This window comes from Citrus sinensis, chromosome 3 (assembly GCF_022201045.2).
Source record: "Citrus sinensis cultivar Valencia sweet orange chromosome 3, DVS_A1.0, whole genome shotgun sequence".
In the NCBI taxonomy this organism is placed as follows: domain Eukaryota; kingdom Viridiplantae; phylum Streptophyta; class Magnoliopsida; order Sapindales; family Rutaceae; genus Citrus; species Citrus sinensis.
In genome coordinates this window covers 988,975-1,009,856 of record NC_068558.1, presented here as the reverse complement: position 1 = coordinate 1,009,856, position 20,882 = coordinate 988,975, and the positions used below count along the sequence as shown (strand labels likewise).

Below are 20,882 nucleotides of genomic sequence, written 5' to 3'. Positions count from 1 at the left end.
ATTGATATCATAAAATATGCAGATCTACTAAAATATTATACACCTATAATATTAAAGTTTAAATCTAAATAGAATTTTATAATCGTATCATTAATTGGGTAAATAAGTCAAGAACTTAAACCTTAGCCTAAAAAAGTATCGATCATGACCTGGTTAATTTAACAATCATGTCAAATTTAATGACTCATACTTATTTATTCACGTCGTGTTTGTGACAGGTAATCGAATCGTATTAAATTTTACCAACTCTATCGAACCATTATAATTCCTCTTTTATTGATGGTTGTTGTTGTGGTACCACCTCTCTTTAAAGCCATAACTTATGGTACAAGGGTGGTACTATAAGAGATAAGCATGGGCTGTGGCCTTTATAAGAAAATTTTTAAAAATAAAATAAATTTTAATATGCAATAAATTAAGTTAAACAATTAGGGATGCAAAATTCAAATCAAAGCCTGAGTATGGTAATGTATGGCCCATCCCAAATATATTTTAAGACACGCGGGCTAAGCTTAAAGCTTGGCATCGGACTAGGTTTTTTAATTTAGAATTTATGCCTGATTTTTATATTTTTTAATATTATATATGTATTTTTTTTTTTATTTTTATAATTTATAATTTTAAAATTTATTTTAATGAAATTTGACACAATCATATGAACTTTAAATGTTTAATATATATATATATATATATATTCAAAATCGTCAATGAAAATTACCAATGGCAGCTCATTAGTCGCTAGCACATTTTCCCGCCAACGAGTTCCCATCACAAGCCCTAAAAAGGCTTAAACTCGCTCGTTTCCCGCCATTGCAAAGCTTCTGTTGCCATTTCACGCCAAAATTTGTACGTGCTCTTCACCGATTAAGGTCAGTGTTTCTTTCTATTTTCAATCAAATTAGTAATTTCTGTCAACTTGGTCGTGGACCGTGGTATGAATTGTTTTCAATTGTAATGGCTTTTTTATTTTTATTTTTCGAAGAATTAATTATCGAATCTAAGCGGTGACTCTGTTGATTGAATTGTAGATTCTCTAATTAAACATGACAAAGGAGGAATCCGAGAATGGAAGTGACGATATGCTGATCGACGGTCCTAAACAAGGCAGCGTGATTCCCGATGGATTCAACCCTAATTATCTCAAAGTCTATTACGGTAAATGTTCCTATCATTTGCCTTCCACGCGCCGCGGCGGCGTTTTGATTTTCGTTTTCGTTTAAGTTGTAATTTCATACGAATACTGTCTACTCTTTCCCTCTGTCCTTTTCTTCTGATTATTTTACACTGGCGATTTTGAAGTTTTTACCATCTGTTTGATTGTTTTCTTTTTATTTTACTACTATATTTATGTAATTAACATTTATCGTTTTTTAAAAATAAAAAAAATTAAAGAAAACATTGCTTTGAATTTTCTGAATATTTATCATTCGTTTTCACGTGTTTTGAAAATGATAAAGGGGCTTTTAATTCTCGCATATATTTATGGTGTGGCAGGAAGGCTTTTTCCTCATGCTGATATTTTCAAGTGGATGTCCTATGGAAATGGTAATCGGCATTGTCCTTAACAACTAATCTTTGCTCTATCTTGCATGTTGGTATTCATGTGCTCAAGATGATACTTATATGTGATTTAACTCACTTTGTTGCTTGCCTGTAGATGGGAGGCATCCTGGCTGTGACAAGTCCTACTTTGGCCGAAGAGAATTTTCTTTCACTCTAGACAATGATATTTATCTGCGATTTCAGTCTTTCAACAGTGAGTCTGAACTGGAAAATTCCATCAAAGAAAAGTGTCCGTCTAAAATAGATATTGGACCTGTCTACAGTGTAGATGTAAGATTTCTGTTCTGTCACATAGCCATGGGAATCTGTAGATATGTTTTAACATTTTCTGCTTTCTAGTTGATTTACCAGACTCTCTATGTTTTAGACTACAACCTGAAACATAACTATCATCATTCTCTAAAAAATTACATTGGCATCTTCCTATAGTAATTCAACTCACTGATGGGTCCTGCATATTCCTGGATTTGATATTTTGCTTCATGATGGTTTGAGCAGAATTACTGCAAGAATTGCTTTATTTGATTTCTGCTTACCAATATTTGGTTCAGTCTACTCTCTTGTGGTTGATATCCTTTTTCTTTGTGATCCTTGTCTCCTGCAGCCTGCTAAGAGGCATGCATATGCTCAAGGTGGTGATAATGTTTTTGCTCCAGTGGAGAGGGAACTAATTTTTGATATTGTAAGCTATTGGACTCATGAGCAAAAGGATAGCAGCTTATATTTGAGTTTCTTTGTAGTTTTTTGATCTGACCTGTTTGAGCTATATCCTCTTCCCCAGGATATAACAGACTATGATGATGTAAGATATTGCTGCTCGGGGGCTGATGTATGTTTGGAGTGCTGGCCTCTTATGACTGTTGCTATTAAAGTGATTGATACTGCCCTCAGAGGTATGCATTAATATCACACACTTTCTTTCAAGTTTGCTAGGCATACGCTTTTGCAGGAAACACGCCCATGATGTATATTCCAAAGTGCATATGTTCGAGAGTTAGGTGTTTAGACGCTGAGTGTGACATGATTCCATTGCATTTAATGATGCAGATGATTTTGGTTTCGATCACATTCTTTGGGTGTATAGTGGCCGGCGAGGTGTTCACTGTTGGGTTTGTGATGGAAAAGCTAGAAGGTACTGCTGTAAACAGTTAATATTTTCTTTTAGTTTCTTATATCTGTCATGTGATGGAGAGGTTTGAATTGTACTGTTATTACGCTGCAGACTGACCAATGAACAGAGAGGAGCTATTGCTGACTATTTTCGTGTATACAAGGTGGTACAGTATTATGTTCAGAGATACTATTGAATTTTGGTAGATCATTCATAGTATTTAGTTTAACTGATGTTCATTTCATAATCTGTTCAGGGCAATGAAAATAGCAATAAAAAAGTTTCTTTTCCGGGCCCTCTACATCCTTTCCTCGTGTAAGTGTTTATATATCTCATGTGTTTTGTAATATTTGACTTGCTTTTTCCTCTAATGAGATATTCTGTCTCTACAGGAGATCATACACTGAAGTTCTCAGGGAATTCTTTGAGGAAAAGTTGCTTCTAAGTCAAAATTTGTTTTCAACTGAGGAGAGATATGAGAAGATCCTGAGCATGATTCCTGATGAATGTATGCTATAAGATTATGTATCTCCCTTAGATGGAAAAGGCTATGGTTTTCTGTGATAATAGTTTGTAAACCGATTATTAATTATGTAAATTCATGTGTTTTTTTGCAGCTGTTACTTCTGAGCTTCGAGGGAAGTGGCAGGAAAATAGGCGATCTTCCAATTCCAAAGAGGACATAAATTTTTTTCGCTGGGAGCAGCTAAAAAATACCCTGCAATCAGGAAAACAGAAGGTATTGCTGTGCGTGACTAGTAGAAAAGCTAACTTGTGACTGAAGTGTACACAAGTCTAATCTATGGTACATAAGGTTGATTAGGACATTTATGAAATAAGGATCTTTGAACCTATCATGAATCATGATTTACTCTCACTTGTATGTTTCTAAATTTATGAAACAAGAATCTTTAAAATCTATCTTGTCCGTAATCATGAGATAAAATTATCACGACTTCCTCTCACTTGGATGTTTGGCAAAATTCACATAACTAGCTAGAGCAGGTATTTGATCTTATAAATAATTGACAGAGTGAATTGTGTTTTACCTTGTTCATTATTCCAGGTACAAGGGCTACGTAGGTGTGTTGAAGAGATTGTTTTTGCTTTTACCTACCCTAGGCTTGATATGGAGGTTAGTGCCATCAACCCACTATAACCTTTCCACCTTCTCTCTCTCTTCAACACTCAGTTTCACCCCTATGATGAAGGATATTACACTTTAATGTAAAATATCTATTCTAACTCTGCATGTTGAACCTATCTGTATATCAGGTTTCAAAACACAGGAACCATTTACTAAAGGCTCCATTTTGTGTACATCCTAAAACAGGTCAGTACCCAGAAAATTCCGTAGCATGAGATAAGCATGGCCATACACATGAAAATTTTGACCAATCATTGTCGGATTTTTTGCATGTAAATACAAAGGATTAGAGTTGTCTCGTAGTTGTAAACGTTCTCGATCCTAAAGAAGCAATATTAGTTACTGGAAATCACTGTTGGAAGTTGTGTTTATCATATGAAACCTTGGATATTAATATTGCTGTACAGCTGCAATAATCTATTTCTCGTTGTTCCAGGTCGTGTTTGTATTCCCATTGACCCAAAAGATTGTGAAGAGTTTGATCCAACTACAGTACCAACCCTGTCTGAGGTAAGCATATTATATATCACTGAATTTTCATATTTTATCTATGTCACTCTTTCTGAGGGTGCAGTATGGATTGTAGAATATCTCTGTTCTAAGAATTTGTTTTCTTTCTGACAAATTATTGTCTGGTCTTATGTCATTTGCAGCTTCTACGGGAACTTAACACGGGAGATTCTAGAATGGATGTTGATAATGGTATGTTAACACAAGTTACAATGTCATATTGCTTTCCACCATTTTCAACTCTGTCAAGTTCTGGCATTAAATACCATTGTCTTTTCATCCAAGCAGTGTTGTGATGATATATAAAGCAATCTACAAAAATAAGTTCATATAGAGGATGCAATGGCTTGAAGGACTTACCACTCAGCATTCTCTTCATTTTGGCTGTTATTTTCAAGGACTGATAGTTGTTGGTTAGCTGACCAAGTTATCCTTGTTAAAGGAAAAGCTGCTGGACAGTCATATTTACCTGCATATATGCCCTATTGTAATTTGCTTTTTTGCAGCAACATTGACACTTCCAATGCTTTTCTTGGTGGCAGAATGGGAGAAAACCTCACTTGGGAAATCAATTAGGTTTTTCAGATCATCATTCTTGCAGCCTCTGCTAAAATCTTGCAAGGTATATCTTGTCCCATTTGATGCGTCCATTTTCTAAATTACTGATGTGTCACTGCTTACCACATTCAAGATTAAACAACTTTCAGATCTTTGAATGGATGGCCCTTCACCCTTGGGATTACATTTTTTCAGTATTCTATGCCAGGCCTTTTTGGCTAAGCAGTGGTCGCTTGATTATAGAACAATCTGCAACTTAGATTCAAACTTTAAGGAATGGTTACCTACTTCATATCCATCTCAAAAGGCTCAATTCCTCTCAAAAGACTCAATTAACAAGTCTTTACTTATCTCTAGTAGTTGGAAATGGGATAAATTTCTAATATTAGCAAAAATCCCACTCTAGGTTAATTTACAGCATCCCATAAATAATTGTTACCAATAATTCTCTTATAACACATTCCTTTGATGAGAAAACAATTCCAGAATGCTGTAGTACCTTGACTGAATGAAATTCATGATTGTCACAGGAGGAGATGGAGAGTGGCTACAAGGCTAAAATACAGCAAACTAAGAATTCTCTGAGCTGGTAGTGCTATATGGCTGTGTGTATTTTTGTCTTCAGAGGTTCTTCTGCTCCTTGATTTTGTCTTAACAACATAGGTTGTGGTTATGGAGGAACTTCAAAACTGTGTAAAAATTAGCAATAACATTTACTTCACGTGGGTCTCTCTCTCTCTCTTTTTTCCTTTTTTTCCCTTCCCCCAACCACCCCCCTCTCATCCCAACCTTCTTATGAAAAGTCATTGCCGTCCGGGGCAGTGCTACTTGAGGATTCTTTTTGTCAATGCAAATGGGTCAATCTATATGTTACAGCACATATGGAGTTTGTATTAGCAGAAAACCACTTTAATTTTATTTGTAGCTTATATGCATAATTGCATATCACGAATTTTCCATGATAAATTTCGTTATTTAATACAATGGAATCATGGGAAGAATTTCCTTGAATGACAAGTTGGAAGTTTAAGATGTGAAAATGACTATAGTATAGCATTGTTGGTTGTGACTGGTTTGCTATAAGCATAAAACTTGCTCTAGCTATCATCTGTTGACAAATCTCACCGTTTTGGAGTATTTTTTACACTTTCAAGTTTTCATTGATGATTCTCTATATATATTTTATATATACTACAATACAATTTGAGGTATCCGTAACATAAAACTAATAGTCTTTAACTGAGAGTACGAGTGTTGTATCGAACATGATGGCATAATAATAATAATAAATATTATTCTTTAAAACAATTACTAAACATACTGTTTTGCATCAGCATGTTTTATTGACTGAGGTAAAGCAATTAAGCAAAGCAAGCTAAAATTAACTGGTATAGAGCGGACGATGCTGCATGGATCCGCATCGATTGTGTTGTCATACTTGAACATCGATTTGGCTGAATCTGAAAGAGGCATCATCATTTTATCCATCTTTCTTCGAGAAGATGAGGTCACCAGGACCACAGCCTCTGCCTCTTCTTCCACCGTCATCTCATCGATAACAACTATTGATACGCAGCTCAGTTTACTTTTCATAATAAACAGAGATTCGATAGCTTTCGAAAATTATTCGTTAGATTGCTACAAGAACGAGGAAATTGTAAAATTCATTAACAGCTGAAAGTTGAACAACAATCAGTAACAACTATATGTTGTCACTTCAGGAGCCAGATGATGCTCTACTCAGATAACATGTTTCTGAGTATGACAACTGCTACAACTACAGTGCCTTAATACCAAAAACACTAAGGCCAACTTAATCATGACATCCTCTAATTAAGCTAAATCCGAACACGCTAAGAACAATAGGACAGCATAATTTGGTCTTCGATACTACCATTTACACTTAAAATACCCTCTCCCTAATTGGCAAGAACTTCCCAAATCAACTCAGGGTCATAAGATGGCAATCTTGCAAGCGAACAGCCTTCAAAATCTGATTCCACGGTGGTCGTCATTGGATGCTCAGTTGAAACAGATGTCTGAGAATTTTCCCCCTTCCAAAACCCATCTTCGGAAACAGTTGGTGAAACCAAATCACCATCCCCAAAAATCAAAGGCGACATAGTTGAAGATGATGAACAAGAATCAACAACTTTCTCCACTTTCTCACTCTCAGTCTCACTACCAACTTTAGACCCACCATCACTTAGGATACAACTTCTTTTGGCACTCTTTTTAGCTCTCTCTCTTTTCACCTTTTGACATATTGCTTGAATCTTGGCGTCAACGGCACTCTTCAAGGCATTCAGTTTTGAACAATCTCCAAAACCTAACTTGCTTGGATCCTTCAAGTTAGGAAAATTCAATCTTGCATATTCCCCTCTAAGCTTATAAGCCGCACGATCATAAGCATAAGCAGCTGCTTCAGCTGAATCATAAGTGCCTAGCCACACTCTCATTCTATTCTGAGGCAGTCTAATTTCAGCTACCCATTTGCCCCAATGTCTCTGCCTCACTCCTCTGTAAAGCTTCTTCTTTGGTGGAGCTATACAAGTAGAGCTTGAAGTGTAAGCACAATTTTGAAGTGGGATGTTGGTTAAATAATTGCGGGCAAGCGTCGTGTTGGTCGTTTTGTTTTCTTCAGAAAATTTCTGAAGAAGGTCTCTTTGGCGAAGATAAACCGAAGAGCCTAAAGGCTCAAAAGCAGGGCTTGACATGGTAGATGTTGGTGTACAACGAGAGAAAATTGAGTCTATTGTGTTGGTGCCTCCTGTCAATATGAGTTGCGATAGAGACGATCGGATATCAGCACCATCATTGAATGCAAAAGGTTGATTATTTTCTTGAAATCCTTCCATTTCTTTTAAGATTCTGGTCGAATATAGAGCGCAGGAAACAGGGCACCAGAACCAAAAAGAAATAAATGTCCCTTTTCCTATCAAAAATGAAAACTTTTAAGACTGAGAAAAATTTCCGAGAAAATTAGAAATGGGTATTAGCTCAAAAATGAAAAAGTGTTGGGGGAAGAATCATGGAAAGCTGACAATTTGATGTGGGAACTAAGAGGCAAATATTATGAGAAAAGTGGAGATGGAGAGATGGAAGCATTCGATACTTTTGTGTGTGTTTGGGAGGAGAGAAAATTCAGACTTTCTTCTGACAATGAGGAGGAATTTTAAGTTACTATGCTGAGCCCTAAGGTTCGTCCAACTGGTATATTTATAGCTGAAGATTAAAGCACTTTCCATGCGCTTCCATTCTGTTCATAGCTTTACACTCCAAGATAATTTGAACTCTTGCAAAAGTTACCACCAAAAGGCATCTCTGTCTAATGACCATGCTGCCCTCTTAGTTATTGAACCAAACTCTAGATTAATTTTTTAAAGAGCGACGTCACACCAATAATAATACTAAGCAAAAACGGATGCATTGATGTCTCGAATAAAGAGTGAATTCTAATCTGTCGGACTCGAACTTTTCAAAACTAATCTGTTCTGTTCTGAGTGAAAAAATAAAATAAAAAAGAAACGACTTAATTCCGAGGTCAAAATCAACTCAAAATTTTCGAACACTTCCTGGGTGTTCCTCAAATCATTAATTTTTCCGGTTTAGGGATATTTTTATTTAATCTACTAATCAATAATCGAAGAGAAATAATGACGACAACTGGTCTGGAGGAGGGTGTTCTTGTAAATTTACCCGAGCCCACTAGCAATCAGAGAGTTGCGTGAGATGGATCTGTTACCATGAAAAATCTTGTTACCGATTTGGGTGTCACAAAAATTTTACTCGGCGCAGCCCGCAATGAATACAAGACAATGCTCAAAAGCTACTTTTTGGATTAATTGCATGGCGAAGGAGTCAACCTTCTAGGTTTCCAGCCTCACAGAAATCATAACTTCTCTTCCAACGCGTTTAATTCAAGAGACTCGTACAGCTTGACATCAATGGGAAAGGACCCTTCCACACACACACACAAGCCCTATCTCTCTCGTTCACATACCTCGAGCCTCAAGCTCAGATACATCAGCTAGCTGGCTAGCTTAATTAAGCTTCAAGCTCCAATTTTACCCAACCTTATTTTTACTTTGATGATATCATGCAATAAAAATAATGATAATATTCGGAAAACAAAGCTCAGGTTACTAATTACACAACTATAATTAAAATGTCTGTCTGTAGTGCCACAGAGTGAATGGATCGGTTCAAAATGAGCCGGGTCTCCCAGACCACACAAGAAAACTTGAATTCCTACCAACAAGTACTAATAATAGTGAATAGTTCTTGTCATTATTATAGTCATTGTTAAGGAATAATTAAATAAAGTCATATTTCTTTGAACTGTCCAGCGATGGAATCGATAGCATTCGAAAGGAAGATCATTATCCATGCAGTTAATGAATAAAATTGAAAACAGCGACAGTTGCCATAATTTAATGGTTAAAGTTGTGTTTGGTATAATTTTTTAAACATAAGTTATTTAAATACAATTTTTGTTAGTAAAACTTTTATAAATAGAGTTTTTATTAAAAAAAAATTAATTGTTCAATTATTAATGAAATTTTTGTATTAAAAATCGTAATTATCATAATAGGCAAGGTTTTAAAAGTTATGCTATGAAATGAATAAAATAAAAATTATCAAATAACTAAAGTATACTACTTTAATATTTTAAAAAAAATTTCAACCTCTATCCTCAAAATTCAAAATTTGAGGTTTTACTAGCCGACACAAAATAATTTATTTAGTCTTTAAAAGCTCTACTTAAGAAAATAAGTTACAATCAAAAGTTTAAAATAAACTTATGGAATTAAATAAACATTTATACCCATTAAATAAACTATATTAAACAGATACTAAAAGTATCTTCAAAAGACTCTACTAATTTTATTTTTGAAATATCTATTTGCTTTCGTTTGTAAATAAGAGAGTGAAAAAAAAATATTGTCCTCCAAAAGTCTCTCCAAATAAAAATAAGCTAGCATTATTTTAATCAAATATCTATTTTGTCAAAAGAAAAAATATATAGTAATTAAAATAATTCTCTCTCTCTCTCTCTCTCTCCCTCTATTTCCAATAAAAAAGTAATAAAATATAAATTAAAAAAAAATACTTGATAATATTGAAAAAAAATTAAATAATTTTAATTAAAATATTTTTTAGAGCCCAAAATACTAATTTTATTTGAAGAGCTTTTTTAGCGATGCTCTAACTATAAAAGCACATCAAATTTTATCATAGAAATGGAACAGACAGAGCACCTATAGCAGTCGTAACTTGATTGAGAAAGCCTACAAAGGCGGGTAATAAAACTTTGGAGTAATGTCAAAGACCACAATTTCAATGAGCCTACTACAGAATTAAAACTATTCAACCATCACCGTTTCACCAATATTTATCCGATCTTGTAGAAAAGTTGAATCACAAGCCCATAAACCTTCACAGTTTTGGACGAGCGAACTTTTTGAATCGCTAACTCCAAAAGAGATAAGTGATGGGGATTATGCATCTGTGATTTTATTTGTTTGCATTCATGAGTGATCACATCTGACTCACATATACGGAAGTCTAAAGAAGCAACTGAATCTGATTTGCAGACAAAAGAGTAAGGGCACTGAATGATTTTAATGAATGTTCATCAATTCAGTTGTATGAATTTACAACTTTGAAGCCAAGCCAAAAGATGAGAACAAAGCAAGGAGCCAAGCTAATTTGCAAGCATACATCAGCAATCAACCACTGATTTGAGATGAGCACAGACCTTTTTCTTCAAAGGGGGTCCTGACAAAATTACAAAAACAGGAACAAACTTACCAATAACAAAATGGGTATGGGGACCATCTCTGGGTAAAGGTTCATTAAAGGCGTAAAGGTGTCTATTGAAAAGGCGATAGATAGACAGTATCATGTCCTGCCATTTAGCCCAGCCAGCCAACCCTAGCCTTTTTGAAGACAAAGCTCGTGAAATTAATCAAACAGGAGACACCCCACGCCAATGCATCCACCTTCGTTCAAACTTGGAACTTGATTAACAGCCAATGAACTGTTTGTTTCCTCCGCAAGGGCATGTGAACAAAACCTAACCTTTTTCGCCTCAAAAGTCAATCCTCGATGGTACTCTCCCAATCTTTTCATGCTACTCAAATGGGATTTATATTCCCCATTCAATTATGTATCTACATGCCCATGTTAGCACGTTATACCAAGTTTGCCCTCAGGCCTAAGCCAAGTTGCTTTCTAGACCAACTATATATGCATTAAAATTGAAAGTTTTCAGTACTCAGTAATGTGCTTAAACTTCGAATTATTAAGTTTTTTTCGAGTTTCTAAACGACAGCATCTTCATCAATGATTATGTTATGAGTTATAAGGCTCGCGATCTTGCTGGTTGTTTTATATTTCAGAATAAGAAACGAAGGAAGATACATACATACATGCATACATACATACATATATACATAGTTCTATGTATATGTATGTATGCATAGAACTCTGTCAGTGAAGTAATTTAGTGGTGACTTAAGGGGCATTTGTGGAATTGAGTTTGTCAAAAAGTTGTGTTTCGGCGGTATATGGACTTGGTCGCATGGTCACAGAAAGGCGGAGGCCGACTATCTTTGGTGGTCCCGTCTCCTGAGGCCGACACGTTAGCCCCACTGTAGGTTCACCAGTTACCAGCATATGCACGTGTCACTTTCCACTCTATTCAACTCCTAAAAGAAACGAGAATTTCCAAAATCTCGTGAATCAGTTTCCTTTCGGTGAAGATTTTTTGAGATTACGTAACAACTGGAAACGACTGATACGACACCGCTTCAACCACCACCCTCGTCAAGTCAATGATAATTGATGTCATGGTGACATCAACAAGCATCAATATAATACCAAAAGAGAGATCATTTACCTGCCATTGGAACAAACGAGCCCAACTTTTAAACCTTAATAAAATGGTAGGAATAAAAAGAACTGCATGCATGTAAATTGTAACATTACTCATCAAGCTCTAACATGTCCAATAACCTTTTTTTTTTTCCCCCATTTTTCGGCACTAAAAGGATACAAATCGGGTGCTTAGGGTGATAGATATTCAAAGATTATACGTAGGTTTAGAGTGTTTAATGTGTAACGAATTAAAAATGTATATTATATTTACACCCTATCTAGAGGAGGAGTAACCCACTGGTGAGTCATCAATCAAAAAGTAGGTATTTAGTGGTCCATTCATCAGCGTATTGATGCCGTATGGGAGTGATGTTACTGGACACAGTTTCATACATGATTAGGGTCTCTTATTTTACACGATCAACGGATCTGAGCCACGTGGCTGGTCTGAAATCGTGACAAAATTTACTTTTGAGAGGTTCCCATGATTCGTCTGATTCTCAGGTTCTGCCACGTCCATGTTCATTTGATCATACATATATAGAACAAAAAAGCAAAAACATGGAATTGTATGCAGTGCATCTCGAAGATGAATTGCCGTTTTAAGTTAGTCGTGGAAATTAAGAACATTTCATTGTGATTGCACAGGAAAAGGACAATATGATTCCAAATTTGTGAAGAAGTTAAATAGAGACGTACATCTTTTGAGATTGAAACAAAACCTAAACGATGCAGCTTATCAAATTAGTCAAAATTTCTCCATTAAAAAGCATAAATTAGGTAGATAGCAATTATATTGGGTTTTATAATTTTATGGTTATATTGATAGACTTATCTACAATCTCGTGCAGAACTGTTTACTAGTACAACGTTCTTCACTTTCTATTAAAAATCTATGTTTCTTCGTCACAACTCTTAGATTTTGTTGTAAACATAAATCAGAATTTTATGGGAAACAAGAATCAAGACTTGGAAAGTCAAGATCAATTTAAAAGAATTTAAAGACTTGAGATATCTTCAATAAAAAAGCGAGGTTGATAATGTTTAACTGTTCCATACATTACTTATAATGAGCTCAAGCTATGATCAAAAGATAATAGAAGGTGTGTGAGAGTCATGCAGGTCCAATACGTACACAAAATTGAATTTTTATGAGCTGAAAGAAGTCAATAATGGGTTTTGGGGCTCTGTGTGTGAGATCACCGCCTCTTTGACTGCTGGTAATTGATCCATGTGCATACACACCGTTTATGAACACCACAGAATATGCTTTGGCTTCTCCTCTAGCTAGCTAGCCAAGATTGATGAGACTTATGTCTCTGCTGTCTTCAACTTTAAATGTCATAAAATAATTGAGTTAGCGTTGAAGAAAAATTTTCATGTAAATGTTGTCTTTTTTCTAGCAATGGTCCCCTCTTATCGAAATCCTGATGTGATTTTCTTTTGTATGCCTCCTTCTCCTGCATTCGAGACTATGCATCGTCTTATAATTGCTATATGATCATCTCACGCACGATGTGATTTTGAGATTGGAGATAACAAAACAACTCATCATTCTAAGCTACACCCGTGACTTAACTTACAATTCGATAAAGATAAGATTACGATTGTTGAGCTACCATCTATCACTTTTTAAGTGTTTTCTCTAGAATGGTATTAGAACTGAAGTCAAAATTCAATTTCTCCATTTCCAAATTAACTTTATTTCAATTACAATTTGTTGGCTTCCTTTTTGCCACTCGTTCGTCTATGGGTTACGTCTCAGTCCATATTCATGTGAAGAAGTCCGTAAAAACTCGTTTTTAATACTAATATCGATACTTACCTACAAGCTTCGATGTAGGTTTGAAGAATTAAAACACAAAATGCTAGCTAGGAGCCAAGTTTAAGTCTGAAAATTGTCCCAACCAAGATGTAACACTTACAGTCTCACACTATTGGGGAAATCCAATTGTTTCTGCATTACACAGAAGTGGGGTTGTGTCACAACAGTGTGGTTTCAGCTAATTCAATGAGCTGTAATGGTCCGCCGAGAATATTTGAAAATGTTTTAATAATCAAGACGAAGAAGCACGGTGGACCAGGTCGGTTTGACAATTGGATTACCTTTGGTCGTCAAAAAGCCGTAATTGACACACAATTATTAATTCAGATATAACAACTTTCTTCTTCTGATTGTGAAATTAAAAATTCTTGGTTAAGCAAAAATTAGTTGGACTTGGACAGTGTGTTAGTAGTAGTATACTTATTGTAACCTCAGAATTGGGTAAGTTGACTTGTGCCCATGTGGCCGACTTGCGTCACCGACGCGCAGGTAGGTGAGTTTGTGGAGCTCATCTATTTCAGGGATAGTGCTAATTTTTCACATCATTGAGGCTTGATGTTCCCATTACAATTAGTCTGATAACCACATCTTCAACTTTTATAATCTATATATAGTCAAATCTCATGGGGCATGAGCTTTATCCGAACTAATAAACTTGGTTATATTCGTTATCAGTTTGTTATGCAGTCATCCATAAAATTCTATGCATTAGTGCAAATCTTAATGTTTTGGGTGTTTATTCTTAAAGGGAAAATGAGTATCAAACCCTCATGTGTACCCTAATATATAGGTAGATTTCTAATGTAACGTTTTAAAATTTGACATACTTAGTCTCTCTATCTATCTTTTTTTTAAAGGGTTTTTTTTTTTTAATTATTTGGGGATATAAGAGATAATGTTGTATGTCATTTGTTTTTCTAAGTCCTAAGGGATGGTGAAATTATTTTTGAAATGAGCAAGGAAGTAGCTACACGCATGACTTGATGTGGCAGCTTAAAATGAAAGATTTGTGCGTTCATTCCAAGGGGATTGGTGGCATCACCCCCCTTAACTCTAAGGTGGAGGATTAGAGGCCTTCTAATAGTTATGAGAGTTATTTTCTTTGATTTTCTATGTTGGTATTCAGTTATGTACTTTAGATTTTGATTATGCGTATATTTCTATAGGCTTTGCTATTTGTAAATTGAGTAGTATGTAATATTTTTTCAAAAAAGTTGACTGTCGTTCCTAATAGAGATATTTGGACAAAAAAATTAGACAGCAACAAAAAATAATTATAAACCTAGCTGAGTTTACACACGTCTTGTATTGAGACTTGAGAGCTACTGTAGCTTTAGCTGTTGTGAGCCCCCACAGCCTATATGCTTGGTTATTCAAACCAAATGAAGCTTTAATTTATAACAAAGTAACCTTCTGTAGTCAGGATTATATTATTATGTCACTATCTTCTTCCCCCTGTGTCCGTTTATAATTTTATTTCCTAATATGGTAATAAGGTCGGGATGAATGATAAAAAGAGCCATAAATGCATTCTCCATGCTAAGTACTTGCGTTATTGGTGCAAAAGTTATGTTATAGATTTTCGGGTTAAATACTCAGCCCATAATAAGTTTACGTTTTTCTTTTTAAATATGAACATACTTGAATTAATCAGAATTTTAAATAGAATTAAATATCTAATTTGAATAATGTATCTTTTTTTTTTTGTACGAATCTCTTATAATAAGTATTAAGTTATTTATTTTTTAAACTTGAAAAGTTCGAAAACCAAATACTTTTATATTTGTACCTTACAAATTTTAAATGTTAAATAAGTAATAAATATCTCATCGAACTTCTTATTTATCATAACCTAATTCATGTAAAAGCGGACATCACACTTTAATATTGTAAATTAGAATATATTAATCAATTATATTGTAGTTTATAATGTATTACATGAAAAATATTTATAAAAAGTTGTAAAGATAAATAATACTAATTTGAAGAATATAAAAAGATAAATATAATAATAATCATTTACTTCATTATTGTAAGTTATAGAGATGAACAATAATGCTAATTAGTAAATTTTATTTAGATCAAGATGAGAATAAATTAATTGGATATGAATGTTTTAGAAAATACCGTTATCAAAATTTTTTAGATTAAGTAAAAAGTGAAAAAACTAACTTAATAAATTAATAATTAAAATTTTAAAATAAGTTAATAATATGTGTAATAAATATAGTTTTAAATAATAATTTTGGCAAAATCAATAAAGATGTAGAAAATTTTTCATCAAACAAATATAAAATCAAATTAACTTAATTTTTAAATTACAATATTTAGTGTTTATTAAATATTTTAGTGCAATTTGAATTCTAAATAGGTGTTTCATAACTCAAGTGACTGAAATAAAATCAATTAAGTCGTTAAGTTAAAAACAAGCACGTCAGATTTGGATGTTTCTGAATGGATAGGCCTCGCTTCAGCCTCACCCACCCGAATTCTTTGACAAGAAGTCAAGAATAAGTTAGCATCTACAGACTTATGTATTTTCGCTTTGTGGGCTTTAATGAATAGTTGGGCTTGTTAACTTTTGCTAACGTGCCGAAATTATCTTGGGTTGGTTTAGCCCAACAAACAACGCGCTCAGTTGCCAGGCCTCCAAGTATGATGTCAATTGCACGGCGAAGATGTGTGCTAGTTCATTTAACTAATAAAATCAACTAAAATGACACACAGAATTTTAAAATGTAACCAACCATAGTTCAGCGTTAACCGTATGCTTTTTGCACACTACAATACTACAATTATAACGAAAGCGCTGCTTTAAGGACGGGGGATTTTTGTACTTTCTTCTTGCTCCGAATGAACGGATATAAAGCAAAAAAGATTTGGTTAACTTGAGTCAACTTTCAAACTCCAGCTGAACTCAATTCTGATGAGAAGTAGAATCCGTACGGCGATGTGTACGAGCAAGATCAAGCCAGACACGCGCGCAGTAAGAACTTCGTACATCAGGTCAGTCGTAGCTCTAATGTTCAATCTTTGCCAAATGCCCAGTTGTTTCATACAATCAAACTCTCTTCTAATTCAAGTTTCTGATTCCAATTTATTTCTGTATTTAGGTATCCTCTGTAGCACAAAGAATTGGGCTTACTTTAAAAAACATGAAAGCAACTTCCATTTTCTTGTTGGCTTTCTTCCTAGTACTGCTTGTTAATGGTTCCTCTGCTGCTGATAAGGTAAATCTTGAAGCAAAAGTAACTTATTTTAAATTCATTACATTGATAATTAAATCAATAGAGTTTGTAACTGTACATATTCTTTTGTAGACAAATTTCAGTGCAAGTTCTGGATTAGATCCGAATTTAAATGGCTCTAGAAGTTCAAATGACACAACCGGTGGGTCAAATTTAGTAACAAATTCTTCTCAAACGAAAAATGTGAATGGGAACAGAGGAGATCAAGTGAACAAATCAGTTGAGGGAACTGATGATAAGAATCGTGTAGATAAAAACAATACATTTCATCCACTGGGTTCAAAAAATGCTAAAAATGTTCAAAAGGGTAATTCGGTTCCAAAAGGTCAAAAGGAGTTGAGTGACAGAAAGGATAATTTGAGTGATGAGGTGAAATCGAAGGATGCTTCCAAAGAAGGGGATCCTGATGAAGATTCAGGCAAATCAAGGAAGGAGGGAACTCGGGTTGAAGAATGTCATTCTTCTAATAAGTGCATGGATGAGAAAATGCAGTTTGTTGCTTGTTTGAGAGTTCCAGGAAACGGTAAGCATTCGCTTCAATTAGATGCATTCTACTTTTAACAATTTATAGCTAATTGTTTCAAGTATTATTGCCTTTTTGATGTGATCTGCTATTATGGTAAAAAATTTATGCGCATGAAGTAGGCTTGATGAACTATATCTTGATTTATTTACTCTTCTGCTAAAATTCTATTTGTCTAGAATTTTTGTTTATTGAGAAATGTTTTTAATGAGTGTTAGTAGTAATTATTTGTAGTTAAATTGAAGAATATCTTCTTAAATAATAAGTGCAGGTTGAATTCAAAGCTTGTGAAATTTACATTCTTGTCATACTAGTTCATGAACTTTTATGTTAGTAGTGCATTCTAAGAGGGTTGCTTCTGCTTGAAAGAGGGGCTTTGCAACAATGTATTGTCCATCCGTAGTTTGATAATTGTTTTCCTCTATATATTATTGTGATTTGGTTCGTATTTGAGTTCCCATTGCAATTTTCCAGACTCTCCAGATCTATCACTTTTAATTCAGAATAAAGTTAAGGGCCCACTCACTGTTAGAATTTCTGCTCCTGATTATGTTCGACTAGAGAAAACAAAAGTTCAACTGCGAGAGAACGAAGGCAATGAGGTATTTGTAAACAAAAGCTCATGGTTATTTGAAAACATCTCAGAAGTGGTTGTATTTGAGAATTCACTAGTCTCATTGTTTGTTCATCTTACTTGCTATTATCTGGACTAAGAGTGCGTTTGGGAGTGATGTGAGACAGCTGGCTGCCAAAGCCCAGCTTCCAAGGTGTTTGGTTATACCTTACAGCTGGACTTTGACAGCTTAGCTGTTTAAAAACTAAGGCTTTTACTCTGCATCAATGGCTTTTATTCCACAGCAGCTGCAGCTTAAAAGTTACAACACCTCACTCTTAAACGCACCATAATATTCCGATTCAACAATTTTTCCTTTTCCTACTGCATACTGGCATTGTAAAACTAAAAATTTCAATGAAGTTTGTAGCTTAATTTAGCTTCTAATCCTATTAACAAGTTTCGTCACCATTCTCTGAAACTTTTGAATAGGAAACATGGAAGGTACAGGGATGACCAGGTCTGTTTGAAAATCTTTTATGAAGGGAAAGAACGGCAATTAAACTTAAAATTTGTATGCATTTGATTTTAAAACATTCTATGTTTGTTTTTGTATCTCTGAAGTGAGGGACAGTAAATCGGGTTGGGAATCTGGAGCAGGTGTTGTCACCTGCCAGTGGATGCGACAAAAGGAAATGAAATGAGCATCGTTTGGTGGATTTGAGATGTTCTAGATTTCCTGTGAATATTAATCACCTGCTTGGGCTATTTTAACTTAGAATTTTGACACAGATTTTGAACCATTGATTCCTTGCAATTGGTGGTGGATGATTAGACATCATTAAATGCTGCTCTTAACTTTGAAAATCTACCATTGCATATGGTCAATGGCTCAAAATTTGTGTTGAATTTTGAAGTAAAAAATTTTAGTTAAAATAGCCTAACCCATACCAAAACTTAGAATGAAAATTTCACTGTGATTTATGAGATGTTTGCATCTTTAATGCAAGTAGTTCTTTGTTATAAATCTTAGTTGCTGTCATTCGTTGGTCAAAGTTAAATAAGAGTTGACCTGCGATTATGCCCATTTTATTATTTTTCTTGTAGTAAACATCATTCCTAGAAAGCATGGTAGAAATGCAGTGCAAAGAGTGGACAGTGATTTTGATGTTTGTTATTATGCAGCTTAGGGTTTCTATCAGAAGGAAAGGAACTGTCAATTTGATCACTATAAAGGCTGGAAATGGAAATTGCAGACTTGATTTCAAGGATTTAATGGCACATAATTCTGGAGAAGACTTCGATAACTCTCTTAAATCCACATACTTCAAATTCTTGTCTAAAAAACCTACCGTCCCAGTCATAACCTTCGCAGCACTACTCATACTGGCATCAGGTTGTTTGTGTGTCAGCTTGCGGTGTAGGCAACTTTCCAGTGGCAAATCTAAATATCAAAGACTGGATATGGAGGTGCCTGTTGCCAGCCTGGGAAATTCAGAATCGGATAATAATCATGGATGGGATAACAGTTGGGATGATAATTGGGACGATGAGGAGGCACCGAAGACACCGTCACTACCAGTTACTCCAAGCCTCTCGTCTAAAGGCCTTGCCTCAAGGCGGTTGAGCAAGGAGGGCTGGAAGGATTAAAAACCTCAGAAAAAGACAGGGAGTAGCCTAATGATTCATTCCTTATCCAGTCAGAGGTGGGTTAAATATTTTTGTCCTGGGGACAACTTCTAGTATGTCAGAATGTGTATGAGTGCGTTACAAAGATTGCCTGGAATTGTGCTATATACAAGCAATTGAATATAGCTGAAATTCATTGGTTTGTTAATTGCTGTCTTCTGTTTGTTTTGGCTACGATGCAGATTGCAGAAAATGGAAGAGGTTTGCTCATATGCTGCGTAAGCACCTAGTGAAACTGAAGAGCACCGTCTGAACTACAGAATGTTTTTTGATAAAATTATGGGCTTGATAGTGCATTATGGGAATGTGATACATATTGTATGCCTCATGTCAATTGTCATGTCTAAGCTTTGTATTTTGTACCAAATCAATCAGTCTCTGAGAATAAAATACCTGCAAAAATCAAAATTGAATTTGCATTTGCGAGTGCTTAACAGTTTGCGAACACTGGAGTTCACTTCATTAGCTCACACTAGGAACTTTGTTGTTTTAATTTAATTGTAAATATTAAACCACAGCATTAAATATTAAGGGTGATGCTATTTGAATTCAAAATAATACTGTCTAAAACTCACTTAATAGAAAATTATAGCCCTAAAATACTCACAAGAAAATTTACTATGAAGGACAATCATTAAAATTGAATAAAAGATTTCACTCTCAACGTCCATTTAATATCTTTATCTTGAAACCTTTTTTTTTCATTAATAATCAAATATATCGCAGGATTAATAGTTGTAGTCATATATTACATAATTAAATTGAAGTTAGTATTTGTTAAGATTGTTTAGATTTCTACTGGTTAGCTAGACTTAGCATGTCTATGTTAAAAAATTAAAGACCGCCAATCGTACTTCTTATGGTGCGTTTACTAATCAGTAATCGGAATGAGAAATGAAAATTAAAATAAATCGTTTACTTTAACTGTGAGAATCAAAATGAATTGTTATAAGTTAGTAAACTGACCTTAATTGATTATTGTCATTATTTAGATAAAGGAATATTAGATGACACAAGTAATTAATAAATATTCATTTACTATTAAATTAATAATTTATTAATTTATTGATAAATAAATAACTTCGTTAAAATACTATTTTTTCTTAGTCCCAACAATATTATTTTGTAAAGATTTTACTGTAATTTACATATATCTTATTGATAAATTAAATATTGAATATTTGATTAATCAGAATAATTTTAGTTTTATGTTAAATTCCCAAATATTGCATGCCTTTCTCGTTCCCAATGGACCCAGAGATTTGCACTTTGG

The 20,882-nt window shown here is 34.4% G+C and overlaps 3 protein-coding genes across 7 annotated transcripts; 2 read left to right on the top strand and 1 right to left on the bottom strand.

Moving 5' to 3' along the window:
• The first annotated feature begins 701 nt into the window (after positions 1-701).
• LOC102613266 (uncharacterized) lies at positions 702-5,921 on the top strand. 4 transcript variants are annotated; one of them, XM_006476332.4, is made up of 17 exons: positions 702-869; positions 1,029-1,155; positions 1,495-1,545; positions 1,658-1,833; positions 2,168-2,245; positions 2,345-2,456; positions 2,611-2,695; positions 2,786-2,837; positions 2,931-2,989; positions 3,067-3,182; positions 3,292-3,413; positions 3,741-3,809; positions 3,950-4,007; positions 4,258-4,331; positions 4,475-4,523; positions 4,874-4,953; positions 5,420-5,921. In XM_006476332.4, exons 2-17 carry the CDS (start codon positions 1,044-1,046, stop codon positions 5,480-5,482), a joined length of 1,356 nt encoding a protein of 451 aa, XP_006476395.2. In that variant the 5' UTR covers positions 702-869; positions 1,029-1,043; the 3' UTR covers positions 5,483-5,921. The 4 variants fall into 4 exon arrangements, with proteins under 4 accessions (XP_006476395.2, XP_024954727.2, XP_024954728.2 ...); XM_025098959.2 differs by lacking the exons at positions 4,874-4,953; positions 5,420-5,921 and adding an exon at positions 4,620-4,863; XM_025098960.2 differs by lacking the exons at positions 3,741-3,809; positions 3,950-4,007.
• Positions 5,922-6,537: 616 nt separating this feature from the next.
• LOC102612965 (ethylene-responsive transcription factor ERF061) lies at positions 6,538-8,092 on the bottom strand. Its single transcript, XM_006476331.4, has one exon. It carries the CDS (start codon positions 7,745-7,747, stop codon positions 6,809-6,811), a length of 939 nt encoding a protein of 312 aa, XP_006476394.2. The 5' UTR covers positions 7,748-8,092; the 3' UTR covers positions 6,538-6,808.
• An 8,243-nt stretch (positions 8,093-16,335) lies between these two features.
• LOC102612566 (uncharacterized) lies at positions 16,336-20,033 on the top strand. Of its 2 annotated transcripts, XR_370454.4 has the most exons (6): positions 16,337-16,602; positions 16,710-16,826; positions 16,917-17,367; positions 17,842-17,969; positions 19,106-19,626; positions 19,792-20,033. XR_370454.4 is itself a non-coding variant. In XM_006476330.4 (5 exons), exons 2-5 carry the CDS (start codon positions 16,752-16,754, stop codon positions 19,568-19,570), a joined length of 1,119 nt encoding a protein of 372 aa, XP_006476393.2. In that variant the 5' UTR covers positions 16,336-16,602; positions 16,710-16,751; the 3' UTR covers positions 19,571-20,033. The 2 variants fall into 2 exon arrangements, 1 of the variants encoding a protein (XP_006476393.2); XM_006476330.4 differs by having other exon boundaries at positions 16,336-16,602; positions 19,106-20,033.
• The last annotated feature ends 849 nt before the right edge of the window (positions 20,034-20,882 follow it).

Bases quoted from the DNA above. Each gene is read 5' to 3' on its own strand.
- LOC102613266 (XM_006476332.4), top strand. From the start codon at position 1,044: ATGACAAAGGAGGAATCCGAGAATGGAAGTGACGATATGCTGATCGAC. The intron at 2,246-2,344 runs GTAAGCTATTGG...CCTCTTCCCCAG, and splicing joins GGGAACTAATTTTTGATATT to GATATAACAGACTATGATGA. The intron at 4,332-4,474 runs GTAAGCATATTA...TGTCATTTGCAG, and splicing joins CAGTACCAACCCTGTCTGAG to CTTCTACGGGAACTTAACAC.
- LOC102612965 (XM_006476331.4), bottom strand. From the start codon at position 7,747: ATGGAAGGATTTCAAGAAAATAATCAACCTTTTGCATTCAATGATGGT.
- LOC102612566 (XM_006476330.4), top strand. From the start codon at position 16,752: ATGAAAGCAACTTCCATTTTCTTGTTGGCTTTCTTCCTAGTACTGCTT. The intron at 16,827-16,916 runs GTAAATCTTGAA...ATTCTTTTGTAG, and splicing joins GTTCCTCTGCTGCTGATAAG to ACAAATTTCAGTGCAAGTTC. The intron at 17,368-17,841 runs GTAAGCATTCGC...GCAATTTTCCAG, and splicing joins TTTGAGAGTTCCAGGAAACG to ACTCTCCAGATCTATCACTT.